Here is an 18,864-nt window from a genome sequence, read left to right on the forward strand (position 1 = left end):
GAGCACTGATTCTGACTCTGTGCGGGCCTCTGGGACTGATTTTTCTCATCTGAAAATCCATGTAGTAAACTCACGGGGTTTTAGGATCAAATGACACATTCATTCATAAGTTGGGCAAATGCTTTATAAAAAAAAATGGAGAGTTTTACACAGATGTTAACAGTTGTGATGATTACATCCTAAAAGGGTGTAAGAGTGTCGGGTGGGGGTACTACTGAAGCTGTGAGTTTTTTAGAGAAGGTAAGGAGAGGTCACAGAGGTAAAGTGCTTGCTGCACTGGTGAGATTCGTTCATCTCAAGAGGAAGCCACTGGGCTCATGGACCAGGAAGCGTGGGCTTTGAGCAGTGTTTGCGGAATAATGGGAGCAGAAGCTGTCTGGTTAAGTGGGTTGAGTAGGTGATGAGCAAGTGGAGATAATGTCTGTAGCAACTATTCTGAGAAATCTGATTGTGAAGGAAAAGAGAACTGATAGATGAAAGGGTGGAGAGAGAGTTTCTTAGGCTGGGAGCATGTATAAATGTTCAGGGGAAGGACATCATTTAGGGGGAGAGGCTGATGAGGGTAGAGAGAAGAGTTCCTGAGAAGGGAATGGAGAGAATCCGAACACTCATGGAGGGCCTGGCCTTTAGATGGGGAGGACTTCTTCATTGGGACAGGAATGAGTGGACTTGGGGGAGAAGCAGAGAGGCGAATTTGGGTGGGGAGTGTGGATAAAGTGAAGGTTCCTATCACCAGTATCCTCACCTGCATCTAAATTACCTGATGTAACTGGCCTGCTGCTAGGCTACTGCTTCCACACCTATAGGATATTAGCTATTACTGACTGAGTCACTTCATAAAGAGCTATGCCCAGTGCTCTGGGCAGAGACGAAGGAGGATAATAGGTCTGCAGACTGTTGGATGCAGACATAACTCTAGTGATTGACGTGCCACCGTGGGAATAAAGTTGGGTATAACCCTTTCACCCCAAGAAAGTTCCATTGTCCTTCTTTGGTCTCATTGAATCCATAGTGAACTTGCATGGCGCTGAAACCCATTGGCAAGACAGGGGAAGCTGGGGAATTTGATTCTGTGAGGTTGGAAGGGAGTTCATCAGCTAAAAATAAGGTGGGGGATGGGAGGTTGATTTGAAAAACTTGTCAAGTGGGCAAGACAGACACATGTCCAGGTTACTAGAGAAGTGTGTGAAGTGCTTGGAGGGCATGTGCCCAGCACTGGGGGGCCCTGACTTGGACATGGCAGAAAGCTGGGACGAAGGGAGGGCTTGTTAAACACACCTTAAGGGTAGTAACATTTGAGCACTCTAGAAGGAATCAACAGCACTCTAGAAGGAAGGCTAGCAAATTCAGTATCAGGTAAAAGTCCAAACAGTTCTTGTCCTAACCTAACGGAATAAAAAAGATATTACTCTGAACCTTGTTTTCCTGTCCTTAGGACTAGGTCATGTGAACATAGGATATATCTGAGGGATTTACAGCATGCTGTTATAATTTAATACAGCAAATTAATCTAATTACAACTATCTGTTTTAGAGAAAGAAAATTCAAGGATGTTAATAAATGAATCAGAAAAATATATGAACCTTTGGTTTTCTGCTTTGGCTATTATATGGGTCAGTCTTTAAACTGGGATTCAGCAATTAATAATTTGCATTGTATTTTAATCGTGATAATTTTCAGCTGTGACTTTTTTTGACAAGTGTACTCTCCTTTTCAATAAGCTCTTCCTGATCCTCAAAAATTAAATCTCAATGATTGAAAATATTTGCAAACTTAATGTAAGAGTTTGTTAAATTGTTCCTCAGATATCCTTAGGCTGTCAAAAATAAAAGATACCTTATTCTTTTTTGTAAAATATGAGGTATTTAGATGTTGAAGGACATTAGGTTGTGAATTTTCACCTAATGGTGAATTGATCACACTCCCTTAACCGGCAGGTAAATGGATGTGTATATTCTTACATGCATACATTTCCCAAATGGCAAGGCCCGTCCCAAATGGTGAAGGGCAGCATTTCTTTTAAAGGAAAGAATTGGAAACAGTGGTATAAATTTGCTTCGGGTTTCCTATGTGGCTCCTTCATTTAGGTGCACTTAAAAAGCCATGGTGTCATCTGTGAATCCTTTTAGCAGGGATTTTCAGGCATTCTCCCTGAAGAATAAGCGGGTGGTGCTAACACAGTTACAGAGTTTACACTAATGAGGTAATTTTTATTTTTGAAAACTTATATGGAATGTATAGTTTCTGAAAACTTGGAATCATTTCAGCCCTTTCCCTAAAGCGTTTGCCACGCCACATGCAAAATTCCTTCTAGAGCAGTCTAGACACATGTGTTCAACCTGTGTTGCTCTCTTTAGGATCACACTTGCCAGCTATAGCGCGTGTTGAAAAATATTAAGGATGGTAAAAATTGATTCTCTACAGAATTGAGACTTCCATTTTTATGTCTTTTCACTTTAATTTTTTCCCTTTGATTGTAGTTCTACTTGGTGAAAAGTAATTTTAACTCTGCTGTCATCCCTTAATTTGTGTGTGTGTGCATGTATGTCCTATATTTCAAATGTTTAAGAATAGACAATTAAGGTTATTAGGAGGGACATCTGGCTGTGGCAGTGTGGAGAGGTCAGCCAATCGTCCCTGCAAAAATAAGTATAAAACTAAAATGGTCAAAACCAACCATTTTGGGGCTCGGGTAACTGGCCAAAGGCAGACAAAGAATTGGAAATTGTTGATTTTTGAAAAACTTAGGGAGCTTTAAGTAAGAACCCGTGGAGTCTGTAGCCTTCCTGCTTAAGTCTCCCCTAACTACCAAACCTCCTATTTTTTCTAGCACCAAGCTAGTTGTGAAAACTAGCAGCTTTATTGCCTAAGGGGGAGACTCAATGGTGGGGGTGAAGGCTGTGCAAAAGCTGTGACATTGTCAGTTAAAAGCGGTGAACTTGGATGAAAACAGAAAACTCAGCTTTGCTAGCCTGAGTCTGTAAGTCTAGATAGGGCAAGTGGCGGACCAGTGGAAATTCAATGGGGAGACTGGACCAGAGGGAGCCATGGAAGGGCCCTGGCCGATGGGAAGTCCCACGAGAGCCTGGTGGGAAGGAAAGCCTGACCCTCTGAGAGACTGGCCTTTTATTTCTCAGTCCACACACAGATCCCTGGGCAGTGGGCGGAAGCCACGTGTGGTCGAGGTGCTGTGAGCACAGCCTCCACTGACCATTCAGCCGTGCAGTAGCAACTTCTGTGAAGCCAGAGTAAAAAATAAAATTGAGAATATAAAAACAGCAGAGACAACAGTGGCTGCACTCTCCCTTAGGGGAGGTGGATTCCTCAGCTTAAATCCAACCAAGTTCTAAAAATGAGAAAAACATCAGGATCAATAGTTGCTACAATAGAGTCACCCAAATTTCAATTAAAAATTATGAGTAATGCAAGGAAGAAAGTGTGACCCATATTCAGGAAAAAAAGCAGTCAAAAGAAACTGTGTGGGCCTAGATGTTGGATTCAGCCCATGAAAACTTCAAAGCAGTGGTTATAAATACAGAAAGCAAAGTATGTTCAAAGGATACAGAAAAGAAACTCATTAGCCAGCTTTTCCAAAGCTTAAAATTATGCCATATTTTCTACAGGATATTTAAGACCTTCTATTATAGAAAATAACAAACAGAAACAAAAGGAAAGTAACATAATGAACCCATGAGCCATTGCCTAGGTCGGTGATTATCAACCCAAAATTACCAACTCATTTCAACTTGGACCACCGCCTACTTTTCTTGTTTAATTTTGAAAGCATTTTCACATAGCATGTCTTAAAACTATAACAGATAAGGAGCCAATAATGTTACTTTTTGTAGGATAATAGAGATGATCAAATAATGTATGCCTCTTCAGTTCCTGAACTCTCCAGGAATGCTGTTGAAATTTGACATCCCATCTGGATACATGGAGAAGCATGGTTTCTATATTCAGTGCTAAAAGTCCTTTCTTGTATGCAATATGATGACATGATATATAATAATGGTATATATTTTTGTTTTTATTTGGCAAAATTTAAAGTAAACAGCATAATATTGTTCCCTCTAATTTTTGAGGGTGTTGATTTTACTGGTCTGGTAAATTCAACAATCTGGGAGCAATTAAACCTATATGGATTGTAAATAAGAAAGGTGGTGACTTGAACATCATATTATTACAAAGTTAAATATATTAAGTGTGCCCCAATCTCAATCCATATTAAGTGTCAGAAAACAGATAAAAACAGAAGAGAGATGGTACATAAAAGGATGCCACTAGCTATTTTCTTGAGAACAACTCTGGGGCTGCAGGGCAGAATGTGCGCTTGCCTGAAATCTTTTTTTGAGTAGAGATACCCTATTTTACACATGGTTATATGTTAAAACCGCAGCCAGTTAAAACAATCTGTAAGAAAAGCCCAGGTGTTTTCATGATTTGCTGAGTATCCTGAGAATTCCAAGTATGTGCAGAAAACCCTGACGTCCTTGAACGCTGGTCTGAGTTAAGTACAGTTGGAGACTACATGTAATAGGGGAGGAAATCCACAACAGAAGTTTGGAAACCTGGATTCCAATCCCTGCTCTGCCTCTAACTGTATGATCTCGGGTAAATCAGTCTCTCTGGGCCTTAGTTTTCACATTTGTAACAGTAGGAAATTACATTACTGATTTATAAGGTTTAGGCTCAGTCACCTCCAGAAAATGTCATTTTTTTTTGACATTACCAGAACTGTTGGGGATACCCCCTTGTGCCCTCTCTTGGCTAATAATGCACTGTCGACTGATGAGTGCCTCATGGTTAAAAGAAAGTTTCCTAACCTTTATTGAGGGTGTATGTGGCTTCTTTATGAATGCTGTCTCCTTTACAACACCATTATATTTTTGCCCCCTTTTATAGCTGAAAACCTGAAGCTCAGCAAAAACTTGTTTAGGATCCTGTATTTGTCCGGGTTCTCCAGAGAAACAACCAATATTTTTAAACATCATTGTATGTTTACCATAAGCATGACACTGAGGGCAGAAACCATGAAGGATGGGATTAGAAACACCCAAATACACAAAAATGTAAAACGTTTGTGTTTCGAAAAGTACCACAAACAAGATTAAAAGGCAAAAGACAAACAGGAAAATATTTACAACATAAGTGGCAATGGAGAATTACCTTCCTTGTAGAAATAAAAAAGGGCAAAGAAAGTAGAGACATGATTGATGCTCCTTGTTTCTGGCAGAGGTTGGAACTTGTCCTCTGATGTCCATTCTCTGCTTTCATGGTAAGAGAATGCCAGATTTTTAGGTTTGTGATCTCTCAGAACATAGACTACGTCTCCCAGCATCCACTGCGGCTAGGTGCCTGTCAACTTCTATCCTGCTTCCTGAAATGTGGGTGGGTGCGGTGGAATGTGCCTTTTAGGATCCAGTGGTGGGAGGCCAATACCCTAGAGGCTGCCAAGGGGCAACATGGGAGGCGTCAGAATCTCTGGTGCATTAAAGGGATAGAGCTGCCATACTAGCCCAAGACGGCCAACCTACAGAGTGTAATATGAGAACGTGTATATTTTATCATCAGACATAACTATTGAGGAATTTCCATTAAAACAACAATACACAAACCACCACCCACAACAACCCCAAGCCAAGCCACCATTAGAGTGGAATTCTTTTGACTTTATGCGTTCATGGAAGTGAACTAATTACCCTGATTTGGTGCCTGACAAGTCAGGGGAGGAAACAAATTTGTGGAAATATTTCATAAGGAGTTGAACATTTGGATCTGCGGAGCAAAAGAGAAGTTAGGGATGGTGGGAGGGTTATTGGAGAGTCGCCTGCATAAGGCTGACAGTTTACAGAACCTAGACCCCATAACAGCTGTGGGGCCAGTGACTGTTCTTAGGACAGGAGGCTAGTGACACAGAGCAGAGAAGCTGGAACTAACTTTGTGGGGCTTTGGTTAGGGAGGAAGAAAAAGAAAAGGGGCTGGAGAAAATGCAGTCAGAGTCACAGTGGGAAAACCAGGGTAACTTAAAAGTCATGGACGGAAGGGAGGAGAAGACAGGTCATTAATGGTCAAATCCTTCAAAGAAACAAAGGACCAGTTAGCAATGGAGAAAAGGTCATTGCATTTGGCCATGTGCTCACTAGGAAACTGAGGGTGCACCATATTAGGTGAACGGTGGGGACATGGCCAGATTTCAGAGGGTAAAGATGGGACTAGGTGGTGAGGGGGTGGCTTACACGTGCATTCACTGAGGAGCCCGGGGACAGAGGGAAGAAGAGGGCAGAAGCCACTGGGGGGCATCAGATGTCCCCTCCCCAGGACGGGAAGCCCCCTAATGGAGCTGCTGCCCAATACTGTACTTAGACACTGACTGTTATTTTAGTTCTCTGATTGTTTGGGGCCAAGTTTATATAGAAGTGAAAGCCTTTATCAGTATTAAGAAAAGAAAAAGAGAAGGTAATGATGGAAGGGCTCATGGAGTATTCCTGAGGACGAGGGTAAAGGAGGGAACTAGCCATGTGAACAGTTTAAGTACAAGAAAGCAGGCTTGGTACCTGGAAAGAACGAGGGCTCTAGAACCAAACAGGCTTCGTGGGGCTTGGAATTCAGACTGTGTCTTACCTGCCCCGGGCTCTCTGTTTTTTTCTTCATCTGAAGAATGGAGGGTTTCTTGGTTTACAGAGTTGTGGGGGGCAAGAGCAAAGTTGTGTGTGGAGTCCAGCATGATCGAGAAGTTCAGTAACATCCTATTCCCTGGTTCGCATTAGTTGCATTTCCCAGAAAAGCATCATGATGTAATTATTTTTGGACATCGAAAAAATAAACACTTCAATGTTAATAGTTAAAGGACACCATTGAATGTGTAATTTTGTGAACTCCCCCTCCCCAATTTGAAGCATCATTTAAAAAAATAGCCCATCTGTCTTCCAATGCATGGCATGGTGGGGAAACTGAGCTTTATTGGAGCCAGGAAGGTCCCCTTCAGCCTCTTCCATTTAGGCTGCAATTGACATCTTGTGAAGTGGTTCCATAGTTGTGGTCATATTTGATTCTGATGATGGGAGGCAGGGCAGATGTTGGGATCCCTATTTTGCAACTAAAAAAGAAAAAGAAGAACAGCTTAGAACAGGAAGTGATGACCTCTAGAAGCCAGCAAGGCTCACTTAGTTCATGCTCAATAAACCTTATTTTCTTTCTTAAAATAGAGTTGCTAGATCAGGAAATTCTATCTACAAAGTGTGTTTTGATGTTATCAGGGCGCATGACAAAGTCTCTTGCTGAGCCTTTTGGACAAGAAGGGAAATAAATGTAAGCTGGGTGAGAGAGGTTGGTAGCACCCGAGTGAGCCAGCAGCCATGGCTCCAAAATAATGAAGAAAGAGCAATGCCAACCTGGACAGAGCCCGTCAGTTTGGCACCTGTCCTACTAAACAGTTTATTGATTTTATTGATCTTTTATTGATTTGAGTCCGATCAAGTCAAAGAGGTCAGGGCAGCAGATTTGTAGTTGTCAAAGCTGGGAGTGATACTTAATACTTAGATATTAAAATTCATATTGACAAAGACTTTGAGCAATGGACAGAAGTTTAATAGGACACATGCAAAACCTTGTTCTCTGTTAAAAATAATTAGCAGTCCAAGTACAGGATGGAGGAGATGGTGTTAAAGCAGCCCGTGCACTGCAGATTACTTTAGTTGGTGCAAGTTCAGTGTGAGCCACGGGACTGATGGAGCTGGAGGAGGAGACAGAGCAGGCTGCGTGCAGCAGGGTCACGGGACACGGGAGCCCGCGGAAAGGACTGGGGGTGTTGAGCCTGGGGAAGAGGATGCCAGCATGGGCAAGAGGTGGGCCTGTGTTCGAGGAAATGAAGCTGGTTTTGTAGAGGTGGGAGTAGCCCACGGCTGCAGAGGAAGGAATAGGAGCTGTGGATGTTGCTCCATAGGCAGAAGCAGATTTGGGTTCAACTCAAGACACCTTAGCAAGTGCAGCGGTTTGCTAGTGAGCAGGGTGTTTTGTGAGGTCATGATTCCCTGGACCATGGAAGTGGATAATTTCTTCTTATTAAATATATTTGGAGAGGATTGTGTAGGGGTGGGAATTTGGACACAGTGATAATCATGAGGAGAGCTACCTTCTATTTCATTCCCGCAACAACCCTGAGAGGTGAGTATCATCTCCATTTTGCAGATGAGGAAAGTGAGAGGACAGAGGGTAAGTGATTTGCTCAAGTCACCCACCAGGTACGTGGCAAAACCAAGACTCAGACCTAAAGTCTTCTTAAAACCCTTACTCTGTCCCCTCTTCCAACCCTGGGATTTTAGGGGGGCAGCAATGCCCGGCCCAAGAAGACGCCCTGACGGTTTTGCTTTCATCCCCCCTTTGCTCCTGTGGAAAACAGGAGTGTTGATTTCTCTCCCACCGTATCCTTCAGGAAGTTCGATAGGGTAAGGTTGGTATATGGGCTTAAATCATTTAAAACTCTCCCTACCCCACCAAAGAACTCTACATAAACTGAATATATGTTTAAGTTAAATTAACCTCATATTTTGAATAGGTCATGCATGTTCATGGTACAAAATTTGAATTATACCAAAAGCAACTTTTCCCTTCACATCTCTTCCCCTACCACCTACCCAATTTCCTTCCGAGGAGATAAGCAATGGGCTAACAGTTTCTCATGTATCCTGCCGATATCTTTTCGATGTATATACAAGCAAGCACTGTGTACATATTTTTTTCTCAAGTGGTGGCATGCTTTGCACACAGTTTTATAACATACTTTTATACATATTAATATATAACGTTGGCCTATGTGAAATACCCATATCCTATCATTTTGAGGTAATATATATTGGAAATCCTTCAATATCAGTGCATTAAGAAGCTACTTCAGTCTTTTTAAAAATAAAGTGTAATATACATAAGACTTTAGGAATCCTAAGTGTATACACATTTGTGTAACCAGCACCCCAATCTATAATGAGAATAGTACCAGCATCCAGAAGGCCCCTGTGCCCCTCACTCTGGCCACTACCTCATTTTGAAATCTATGTAAAAGGAGTCATCCTGCATGTACTTTTAATGAGCCTAGATTCTTCAATTGCTTGCACAATTGTTCATTTTTGGAAGTCTCATTTTATTTAACCCTATTGGCACCCAATTGATGGACCGTAAGGTTGTTTATAATCTTTTGCTATTACAAGCAATGAAAGCAACAAACACCCTTGTAAACAGAATACTTTTTAATGTGTTTTATCGTGGAAAATTCCCAACATTTACAAAGTAAATAAAATAGTATAATGGACACTCAGTTTCCACAACTATCAACATTCTGCTTCTGGCCGAATGTATTTTTGGACTACGATTCCATTTACTTACCAAAACAGCAGCAAAAAGCCATAACCTATGAGAAGGCTAAATATGTAAACTTTGGAGTCTCCGCTGTGAGATGCCAATGAAGAGATGTGTGATGGTGGGGAAGTCACCTAACCTCTCTGAGACTCTCTCCGGAACGATGGAGGCACCGGTTCCTGAGGCGCGGACCTAGGGTGAGGCGAGGGGAGTCCTCGGAGGCTTTGCAGCCGCAGGTGGAGCTGTGCTGAGTGGCCCAAGGGAAGATGCAGGTGGACAACGACGGCTTGGGCTACTGCCAATGGCCTTTCATCTTTTACGGGAGAGTCTTTGGTAAGGTTTCATTTGATGAATGCTTAAAAAAAGAAGAAAGGAAAAGAAAAAGGAAATAGAGGGAAACCAGCGATACAACCATTTGGCCTTCCCCGTCTTTCTGTCTTTTTAAATCACATTTTCACTTGTTAAAATCACTTCTGAGCCAAGGGACACTGATTTTTTTATTCACATTTCCCCTCAACTTTATTGAGATATAATTGACATATAACATTGCATAAGCTTAAGGTGTACCACGTGTTGATTTGATGCACGGACACACCCTCCTCAAAGCAAGAACATTCCCGGGAGATTGGGGAGAGGGCGGGGCGGGAGAGGGTCCTGGGGAGGGATGGCCTGGCCCAAGCTGAGGTCTTGAACTAGCGCCAGCCACCTCCTCTCGCTCCCACCCCTTCTTCTGTAAAATCTTGTCTCCTGTAGCTGACCCCCAGCCTCTGCTTCATTGGTTCTGGTTTCCCAATAAATCATACAGATTCTAGTGCCTGTTAGCTGTGCTTGCCATGAGTGCAAGTTATTTTTCTGGCGGAGAATAACTTTCCCGGTGCCCCAATGCCCCGCGCGGCGCTGCTTCCCGATCCCCGCCACCGCCCGGCCCGGGAGGTCCTCACTGGGTGGGAAGTAAAGGGTCAACAGGCCCTCCCAGGCCCCGCACCCCACCCTCCTGCACTTGCCCGCCAATCGCCTCCGGTAGGGATGCCGGGAGCCCAGTGCGGCTGCTCCAGCCGCGGGAAGGGCTCTCCTCCCAGCGCTGAGCCCTTGGCCCTGGCAGACGCCCCAAGATTGTTGTGAGGAGTCTAGCCAGTTGGTGAGCGCTGTAATCTGAACCAGCTGTGTCCAGACTGAGGCCCCATTTGCATTGTTTAACATACTTAGAAAATGAAGTGTTCATTTTTAACATTCCTCCTCCAATTGGTTTAATGCTGAATTACTGAAAAAGGCTAAGCAAAACCAGGTGCTTTTTCTGCAGGCTCTCCGGCGGCTCGGAGGACCCAGGCTCTCCCCTGTCCTCTCCACGCCTCGCTCATCCCCCCTGGAATAAAACTATCGCGAGCTCCAGGGCCGGGAGGAGGCAGAAGTTCAGGAGCTGCCCCGAGGGGCCTGCACGGTGAGCTCTTTTTTGCCCTTTGCTTCTCCTGCTCACGCATCTTGGACATGCCAGGATTAAAAAGGTAAGTTTCCTGCTCCGGGTTGTTTCCTCCAGGGTCTGGAAATCTTACTAAAAACCTGATGGGTGGAAAATGGCTATGGCTGTGATTCAGGCTGTGTCAGGATATTGGAAAAGGCATTAGCTAGTGATGCAATGATATTGTTAATTATAAAAAGCTGCGCCTCTGTAATTTCCATCTTGAAGCCTTCTTTCAGGAGTGCGTATTTTATAATACTTTCAGAAGTCAGCATCTGAGAGAGGTCTGCAAAAACCTCAGAGCTCCAGTCCTCTTTCCTTTTCAGAAAGGGCAAATTTGTGTGCCATTTTTAAACAGAATTATATATTTTTTAAAATTGAGAGAAATTGCTAGTTGACTAGCAATTCCTAGCAATTATTTGTTGCATCGGCTGTTGGACAAGCAAACGGGCTAGCTGAACATCCCGAGGCTGGATTTGCTCTATGTCTGTGTGGGATTCACAAAGGGCATGCGACCCAGAAGTTCCAAGCCAATGAAAAGTGGAGACTGCAGACAGAAACACATGTAAGCAAACCTTTTGCTATTCTTTGAGGAAATTGCAATTCCAGTCAAGTAATCCTTAGGCTTTGAAAAACTTTATCTAGATTAGATCTGCACAGTCTTTATCCAGAGGACTCTTGAAAAGGTAGTTGCTGTAGACAGATTGTGTGTGTGAGGTGTGTGAGTGTGTGTGTGTGTGTGCTGAACAGTAAGCTGTGATAATGTCATCTTGGATGGGGGACCAGCGCCTCTGACAGCCTCGACATCTGCTTGGTGTCTCGGCCTCCCTCACAGTTTAGGTTGGTATGCAAAATGGGTGGACATACCTGTTTTCGAAATTTCCAGGGACCAGTTATGAGTATCAAAGACTCCCCCAGTATTCCTGTAGTTGGTCTGTTTTTGGAGTTTCCTAGAGTTTTCACTGTGTGAGCAACAGTGCTTGGATATTATTTCATATCCGGAAAACCCTCTCCATTAGCCTGGAACTCCCTTGGCCCCTGGAACCCAGCTGTGGCTCTTCCAGGAGGCTGGGTGTAAGGCTGGTCCCCTCAGAGGAGGCTTGTCCCAGGGCTGCCCTCTGGCCAAAGGGAATAGGCGAGTAGGGGGAGAAACGGGGTGAGCACTCCTTTTCCGCTAGCTCGTCAAGTCCACTGCTTTCTGTCAGCCTGTTATGTCTCCAACATAAACGAGACAGGGTTTTACAACCAACCGAAAGGAAGCTTCATGTGAAGAAACAGGAAAACATTGAAATTCATAATATACAGCCTGGAAAATAAATTTGTTATTGTTCTTTCATTCCTTCCAGAGACAAATCTGGCTGTTGCAAATATCAAAAAGCCCTGGGATTTGGCTCTGCACTTTATAAGGTCAGCACTGTCTCCAGTGTCCTAGAACCTGGCTCACGCAGGCACTTAGAGAAGTGAAGCTGTGTGGAGTCGCAGGGCCCTGAGTCTCTGGATGAAGGAAGGAGACTGGATGAAGGAAGTGGGCGCGTACCCCCCAAGTACGACATCAGGGTTCTGTTCCCTCTGGATGCCACCTTCATTCCGGGGCCCTCCAAGGTCCCAGGATTGTTGATTCAGATAAGCCTTGTGTCATGGGTTGCGTGAGCTTTATAATCTATTGAACATTCTTTTTATGAAGGGAGGAATTACGAGGAGGCATATGCTCATAGTCACAGGCCACTGAATCCAGGCCTACTGAAGAAGCCTTCAAATCACCCCCTCCAGGAAGCCTTCCCTGAACTTCCTGTCCCTTCCCAGCCTGGCTTTCATGGCACTCAATGGGTATTTCTATCAGTGCCCTTTACAAAGTGTGCATAGATGTTATTGGCTCGTGCAGCTCTCCAACTAGTCTGTAGGGCAGTGATTGGGTCATAGTTTTGTAACACTTCTGCCTAGAATCTGTGCCTGCAAGTAGATGCTGAGGGAAATCGCTATTGAACTGAATAGTAATCTATTCATCTGCATAGATTTTCTAAAAGCGAACTTAAACCATTTTAAGTGTACAATTCAGTGGTGTTAAGTACGTTTTGCATTGTTGCACAGCCCATCTCTAGGACTCTTCATCTTGCCCAACTGCAGCTCTACCCACTGAACCACAGCTGCCCACCTCCCTTCCGCCCCAGCCTGGCAACCAACATTCTGCTTTTTGTCTCTATGAGTTTAACTGCTTTAGGTTCCTCATATAAGTGGAATCATGCCGTATCTGTTCCATGACTGGCTTATTTCACTCAGCCTTGTGTCCTCAAGATTCATCCATATTGTAGCACGTGACAGGATTTCTTTCCTTTTTTGAAACTGACTAATATTCCCTCTTATGTGTGCATCGCAGTTCGTTTATCTAGTCGTCTGTTGATGGACACTTGGGGTGCTCCACCTTTTGGATATTGTGAATAGGTTGCTCCTAACATGGGTGCACAAATATCTCTGCAAGTCCCTACTTTCACTCCCTTTGGGTATATGCTCAGGTTGTGGAGTAAATCCATTGGTGATTTTTTTGAGGAACTGCAGTCCTGTTTTCTGCAGCAGCTGCATCATTTTCCATTCCTGACAGCAGTGCACAAGGGTTGCGATTTCTCCACATCCTCACCAACACTCGTTTTCTGCTTGTTTAATTATAGCCATTCTTTTGTTGTGAAGTGGTATCTGCTTTGCACTGGTTTGGTGCCCCATGAATGACAGAGCCAGCCTGACCCAAGGGTTCTGGAATCTTCTCCTAAGTTTGCCTATATATGTTTCTTCCTCGCGGGGCTGCCCATGCCCTGGGCTCCTCTTCCCATCAGGACCCATGTGAAGCCCTCTCTGTTGGTGGCTTTCTTGTGACATCTTTCTTCTATGGACTCCAGGGCTTCACGGTCACACTCTTCCAGCCTTTCCTCTTTCAAGGGTGCTATGGCCTGTTCCCTCTGTAATCATCTCAGAATATATTTAAAACTCAGGACAATCTCCTTGTGTGAGAGGTAAAGACAAAGCAGTTGGTCAATCTCTTGTTAATAATGCCACAGCAGTGGGCTTTAGACTTTTCCTTTGAAGCAGCAAAACGCTTTATTTTAAAAATGCCATCAGACGCATTATCCCAACATATGAAACCAAAAGAAGAGGCTGTGCTGAGTGTGATGGTTGGGGTATCTGGCAGCCCCCTTGGCCTCTGTAGAGTGTCCCTTGTTGCCCCAGTATAAGCCCAAGGGAAGTCACCTTAGGAAATGCCCACGGGCAGCACGAGGCCCATGTACACCCCCAGACCTAGATCCTGGAAGCGTCTTGAGCATTTACGCCAGCTTCTCGCTCTCTGCAGGATACTCGCCATCACCGTGCTGGCTCTCTGTCTTCCAAGTCCTGGGAATGCGCAGGTAAGATTTTTATTTTGTTAATTATCTAGAGGTGTGTTAAAAATCAGGTTGAGGGTGTTCAGCCACACATTCTAGAATCCTAGGACTGTGCAGGTGGGAGTGGCTTTCCAATTTACCTAAAGCAAGCTCTTCTGAGGTTAAAGCTAGAGGACTCAGAGAGGTTGGGACTTGTCCCGGGATGTCCTGATTCATCGTAAACGTTAAAAAGTCAAATGTGTTCTAGTGCTTCTGGGCAATAGCATCATGCAAAGCCTTCCTGTGGCCCAGGTGGGTCTGTGTGTCTGCACCTCTGGGCTGAGATCCCTTGGAGAAGTTTAACCTCTTTGGGGGAGGTCAGGCTCAGGGTGGGTGTCTGGGAGAGGTCTGCAGTATCTAGACTTTATGCAGCCATGTGTGTCAGCCTCTGAGATGCGCGGGCAGACCCCTCCTGAAAGCCCGAGCAGCCTCCCTGTTTCTCTGGCTCAGAAATGAGAGAAGCCCCATGTCTGAGCAGGGCTGTGGGGCTGCAGGCAGCGAGGGGGACATTTTTCCTGTTTGTATTGAGAATTTTGAAATGTGCTCAGATCATCAGGAGTGGACCGTGGAATCCTCCAGTCCAGCCTCCCGGGGACCAGTGGAGGCATTTAGGGACAGAGAGGGCAGTGGTTACAGTATGGTGTTTACTGACCTTTGCACACATTAATGCATTTGTCCTTACAGCTACTCAAAAGTAAGCACTACCATTCCCATTTTATAGGCAAGGAAACTGAGACATGGAGAAGTTAGGCAGTGAGAGGGACTAGAGTGAGAATTCAAAGCTGACAGTCCGGTGGACTTGAAGCCACACTGGCTCTTAGTTGGTGAGCCAGGGCTGGAGCCCAGGTGTCCTGGCTTTCCGAGCTTTGTGGCACAGATGCCTACCTTGTTTGCTCCATTTCTTTTGCCCTAAGGCCCTAAGATACCTGAACCCACTCCCAGGAAGGCAGGCTAAATCCATCACCTCCACAAACCAACCTACAGCTCTGGGAAGCCAAATCGCTGAAGCTGTAGGGAAGGCCGGGCCTGGGGCTCCCACCGTCAACATACCTCCCGGGCTTATTCCTATAAAACGTCAGGCTCCAGGGTCTTCCTGAAAGGCCTACTGTCAAACCCCCATGGACCTCTTTCTAAATGCATGAAGTTGTAACTCAGGTTGTACATAAAGCCTATAACCCTTGGAGACTGTTAAGATCTATTTCTGGAAGCATCTTTATGCAGCTAGCTGTCTTGCTGATGTTGAAATGGAGAATTTCCCCAATTTTGCTTCTCTTAGAAAACTGACTGCATCACTGTGTAGCTTTTAATTTATGTACAGACCTCAGGATCAGACAGAGGATTTTATAGGAGCTAAAGAACTCATACTGGGCACTGAGAAGGTGAAGTTAAACAGCACCCATAGAAAGAGAGTAACTGCCCTTAAAAGCAGTCATGTTTATTTCCAGAAAGGGATGAACACGGGACGTGCCTCACTAGGCAGATCAGATGTGATTATTATTGCTCTTAATAACCAGAGCATGAAAAAGCCCCTGTAACCATCTGCTACAATGGGGGATTTTGAAAGCAATGGAGCAGGTAGCTTAAAAAACAATGCCAAGTGTAAAGTGGTTGTAAGAGAATACAAAAAAAAAAGGGCAAATAAGCATTATAACACACGTGTTGGTATTATGGATGCTTTTTTGTAGCCTTTACTCCATTTCCCAAACTTTCTGTAATGCTGTTATAGTACTTTTATAGTAAGAAAAATGAGTGAAATGACCTTGCTTCTTTCTTCTCTCTCTTTTCCTGCAGCAGCAATGCACTAACGGTTTTGATCTGGACCGCTCCTCAGGACAGTGTTTAGGTATGAGGCCCACAGACCCTTTGCTGGCCGGGGGAGGGCAGGGACAGCCCGACTGCAGGGGTGTCTCTTTCTCAGCTGTTGCTCAGTATTGTCAAACCTCCATGAACCCGGGAAGCAAAAGTGCCCCAGAATGGCTGAAGCCAGAGACACCTTGAACTGATCACTCCCTTCGTACCCAGCACTGTGAAGCCCTGACGGGCAAAGAGGAGGTAGAACTCATCTCCATCCCCATGGAGCTCTTTGTCTGTGTTAGTTTCCTATGGCTGCCGTAACAAGTTGCCACAAATATAGTGGCTTACATGACACGTTGATTATCTCACCGGTCTTTCACTCAGTCCAACAGGGCACTACCAAGCTAAAATTGAGATGCCAGTAGGTCTTGGTTCCCTTCTGAGGACTCTAGGGGAAAAATGTAGGTCCTTGCTTATGTATGCTGTTGACAGTACTCAGTTTCTGTAAAAAAAATTTTTTTTATGAAAGCATGTAACATTATGCAAATTGAAGGTGTGCAATGTGTTGATTTGATACATTGTAATGTGATTACTACTGTAGCATTTGCTAACACTTCCATGACATCACATAATTACCATTCCTTTCTTGTGGCGAGAACATTTAACATCTACTCTCTTAGCAATTTTCAGGTATACGATGTTGTTAGCTAGAATCACAGTGCTGGGCAATAGATCTCCAGACTGATACACCTTATAAATGGAAGTTTATTCCCTTCTACCAGCCTCTCCTTTCCCAAGTCCCAGGCAACCACGATCCTACCTGCTATTTTATGAGTTGAGCTTTTTTAGATTTCACGTCTAAGTGAGATCAGACTGTATTTGTGTTCCTCTGTCTGATTTGTCTCACTTAGCATAATGCCTCCAAGATCCATCCATGTTTGTTTGTTTTTTTCCAAATGGCAGGAGTTCCTTTGTTCTTGGGGCCAAATAATATTCCATTGTGTGTATGTACACACACACACACACACACACACACACACACACATCCAACATCTTCTTTATCCACTCATTTAAATGGGTAAAGGACACTTAGCTTGCTTCCATATCTGGGTATTATGAATACTGCTGCAGTGAACATGGGTGTGCAGATATCTCTGTGAGATCCTATTTTCATTTCTTTGGCTATATATCCAGAAATGACATTGCTGGACCATATGGTAATCTATTTTAAAATTTTTGAGGAACTTCTATACTGTTTTCCATAGTGGCGGCACCAGTTTACATTCCCACAGAACTCAGGCTGTGGGACTGAGACCCCAAATTCCTTGCTGGCTGTCAGCTGAGGACCTTTCCCAGGTTCTAGAGGCCTCCCTTATTCCTTGGCTTATTCCTCCATCTTCAAAGCCAGTGGTGCAAGTTAAGTCCTCCCATGATTTGAATCTCTTCTTTTTCTATTGTCACGTCTCTCACAAACCTTCTGCTTCTTTTCCTTCCATAAGGATTTATATGATTACATTGGGCCCCGTCCAAATAATTCCCCCCCCGCCATCCCAAGATCACCTGATTAGCAACTTTCATTCCAGCTTCTACTTAATTCCCCTTTGCTGCTAGCCTACTGTAGTCACAGGTTCTAAGGACACTTTAGGGGCTCTTTGAGCACGCCATCTAGTGGAAGAGGTGGACCTTGATGGAGTGAACTTTGTACCGGGTGGAATAAAGTCATTGCCAAGTTGAGGTGATAGCAATGGGCTCTGTGAAAGTAGGGGAGACAGTGAGGCCTTATGTCTGCAGTCAATAAAGAAAGTCTTCAGGGAGGTCTCACTTGAATTGGGTGTTGAATGACAAGTAGGATCCTGAGAAATGACATTCCAGGTGGAAAGAGCAGGAGTGGAAAAAGGACGTTAGGAGTATAGAAGAGCTTGTTGTGGATGGAGCATAGGGTATACAAGAAGAATAAGGCAGCCCCACTTGCCCCCACCTTAGGGATATATTTAGCTTTTTAATTATATTTGATTTAGGGTTTTGATATAGCTAAGGAGCAGCGGGGAGATAGATAGTTCCAAAATATGAGGAGCGGTGAGGAATAAAACCCTACTGTAGAAAATCTAGGCTTGTCCTTTGATTTAAAGTGGTGGGGGATGAGGACATGCTGAGGGCACAGGGAGAGGCAGTGGCTGTCTTCTGGCCCACTGGTTTTATGGAAGATTTCAAGCTTATAGCTAGAGAATGGGCATTCTGAGCCTCGACATTTCCGTTCCCCAAGCCGTGAGTTGGTGTTTCTCAAATGAGACGGCTGGGGTAAGCTGTCAGGATTCAGGCGTCTCTCCTCAAGCCCCAGGACCCACGTGGAGCAGACGCCAAGGCTGGTGAGAGGGTTCGGGCGGGCTGCTTGTGCCGGAGCCTGAGATCAGGTTCCCCTCCCACCCTAGCAAGGCTGATGTTCTAGAGAACCTGCCTTCCCCCTCCCCATTCCAGACTAACAGACAGAGCTCCAGCCTGGCTGGCACAGCACCCTGTTGGCTGGCATGTTATGAGCTGACTTTCAAGAAAGGTCCTGTTTTCTTAATAAGTAACTAGCTCTTGGCCAAGCTTGGTCTTTCTTGATTCAGGGGACTGTCCTTAGTCTAGCTGTGCTTTGGGGTGGGAGTGGGAACAATCATCAGGTCCATCCCAGTATCTCCTGAGGATAGAATGGGCACGTGGGTACACCTGGGGTATTTTCAGATGGTATACCCAGAGGCAAACAGTCTTTATTTTAATAGTTAATATTTATTTTTGTTACCTTCTGTTTAGGCTAACTGATAGTGTTTTTAATTTGCTGTAGTCATGTAAAATAAAAAAAAATGCATTTGC

The 18,864-nt window shown here is 44.4% G+C and overlaps 1 protein-coding gene across 3 annotated transcripts in view; it reads left to right on the forward strand.

Annotated features, from left to right (window-relative positions):
* The first annotated feature begins 10,344 nt into the window (after positions 1–10,344).
* FBLN5 (fibulin 5) overlaps positions 10,345–18,864 on the forward strand; it is a 75,162-nt gene continuing 66,642 nt past the window's right edge. The window contains exons 1-4 of one of the 3 annotated variants that reach the window (XM_017657186.3): positions 10,345–10,492; positions 10,655–10,856; positions 14,148–14,202; positions 16,009–16,060. In XM_017657186.3, coding sequence (XP_017512675.1) covers positions 10,840–10,856; positions 14,148–14,202; positions 16,009–16,060 — 124 coding nt within the window. In that variant the 5' untranslated portion in view covers positions 10,345–10,492; positions 10,655–10,839. Of the gene's footprint in view, positions 10,857–11,006; positions 11,376–12,156; positions 12,218–14,147; positions 14,203–16,008; positions 16,061–18,864 lie in introns of those variants that run through there. The other 2 variants (XM_017657187.3, XM_036991778.2) reach the window with 2 other exon arrangements.

Source organism: Manis javanica, chromosome 8, assembly GCF_040802235.1.
Source record: "Manis javanica isolate MJ-LG chromosome 8, MJ_LKY, whole genome shotgun sequence".
Lineage (NCBI taxonomy): Eukaryota > Metazoa > Chordata > Mammalia > Pholidota > Manidae > Manis > Manis javanica.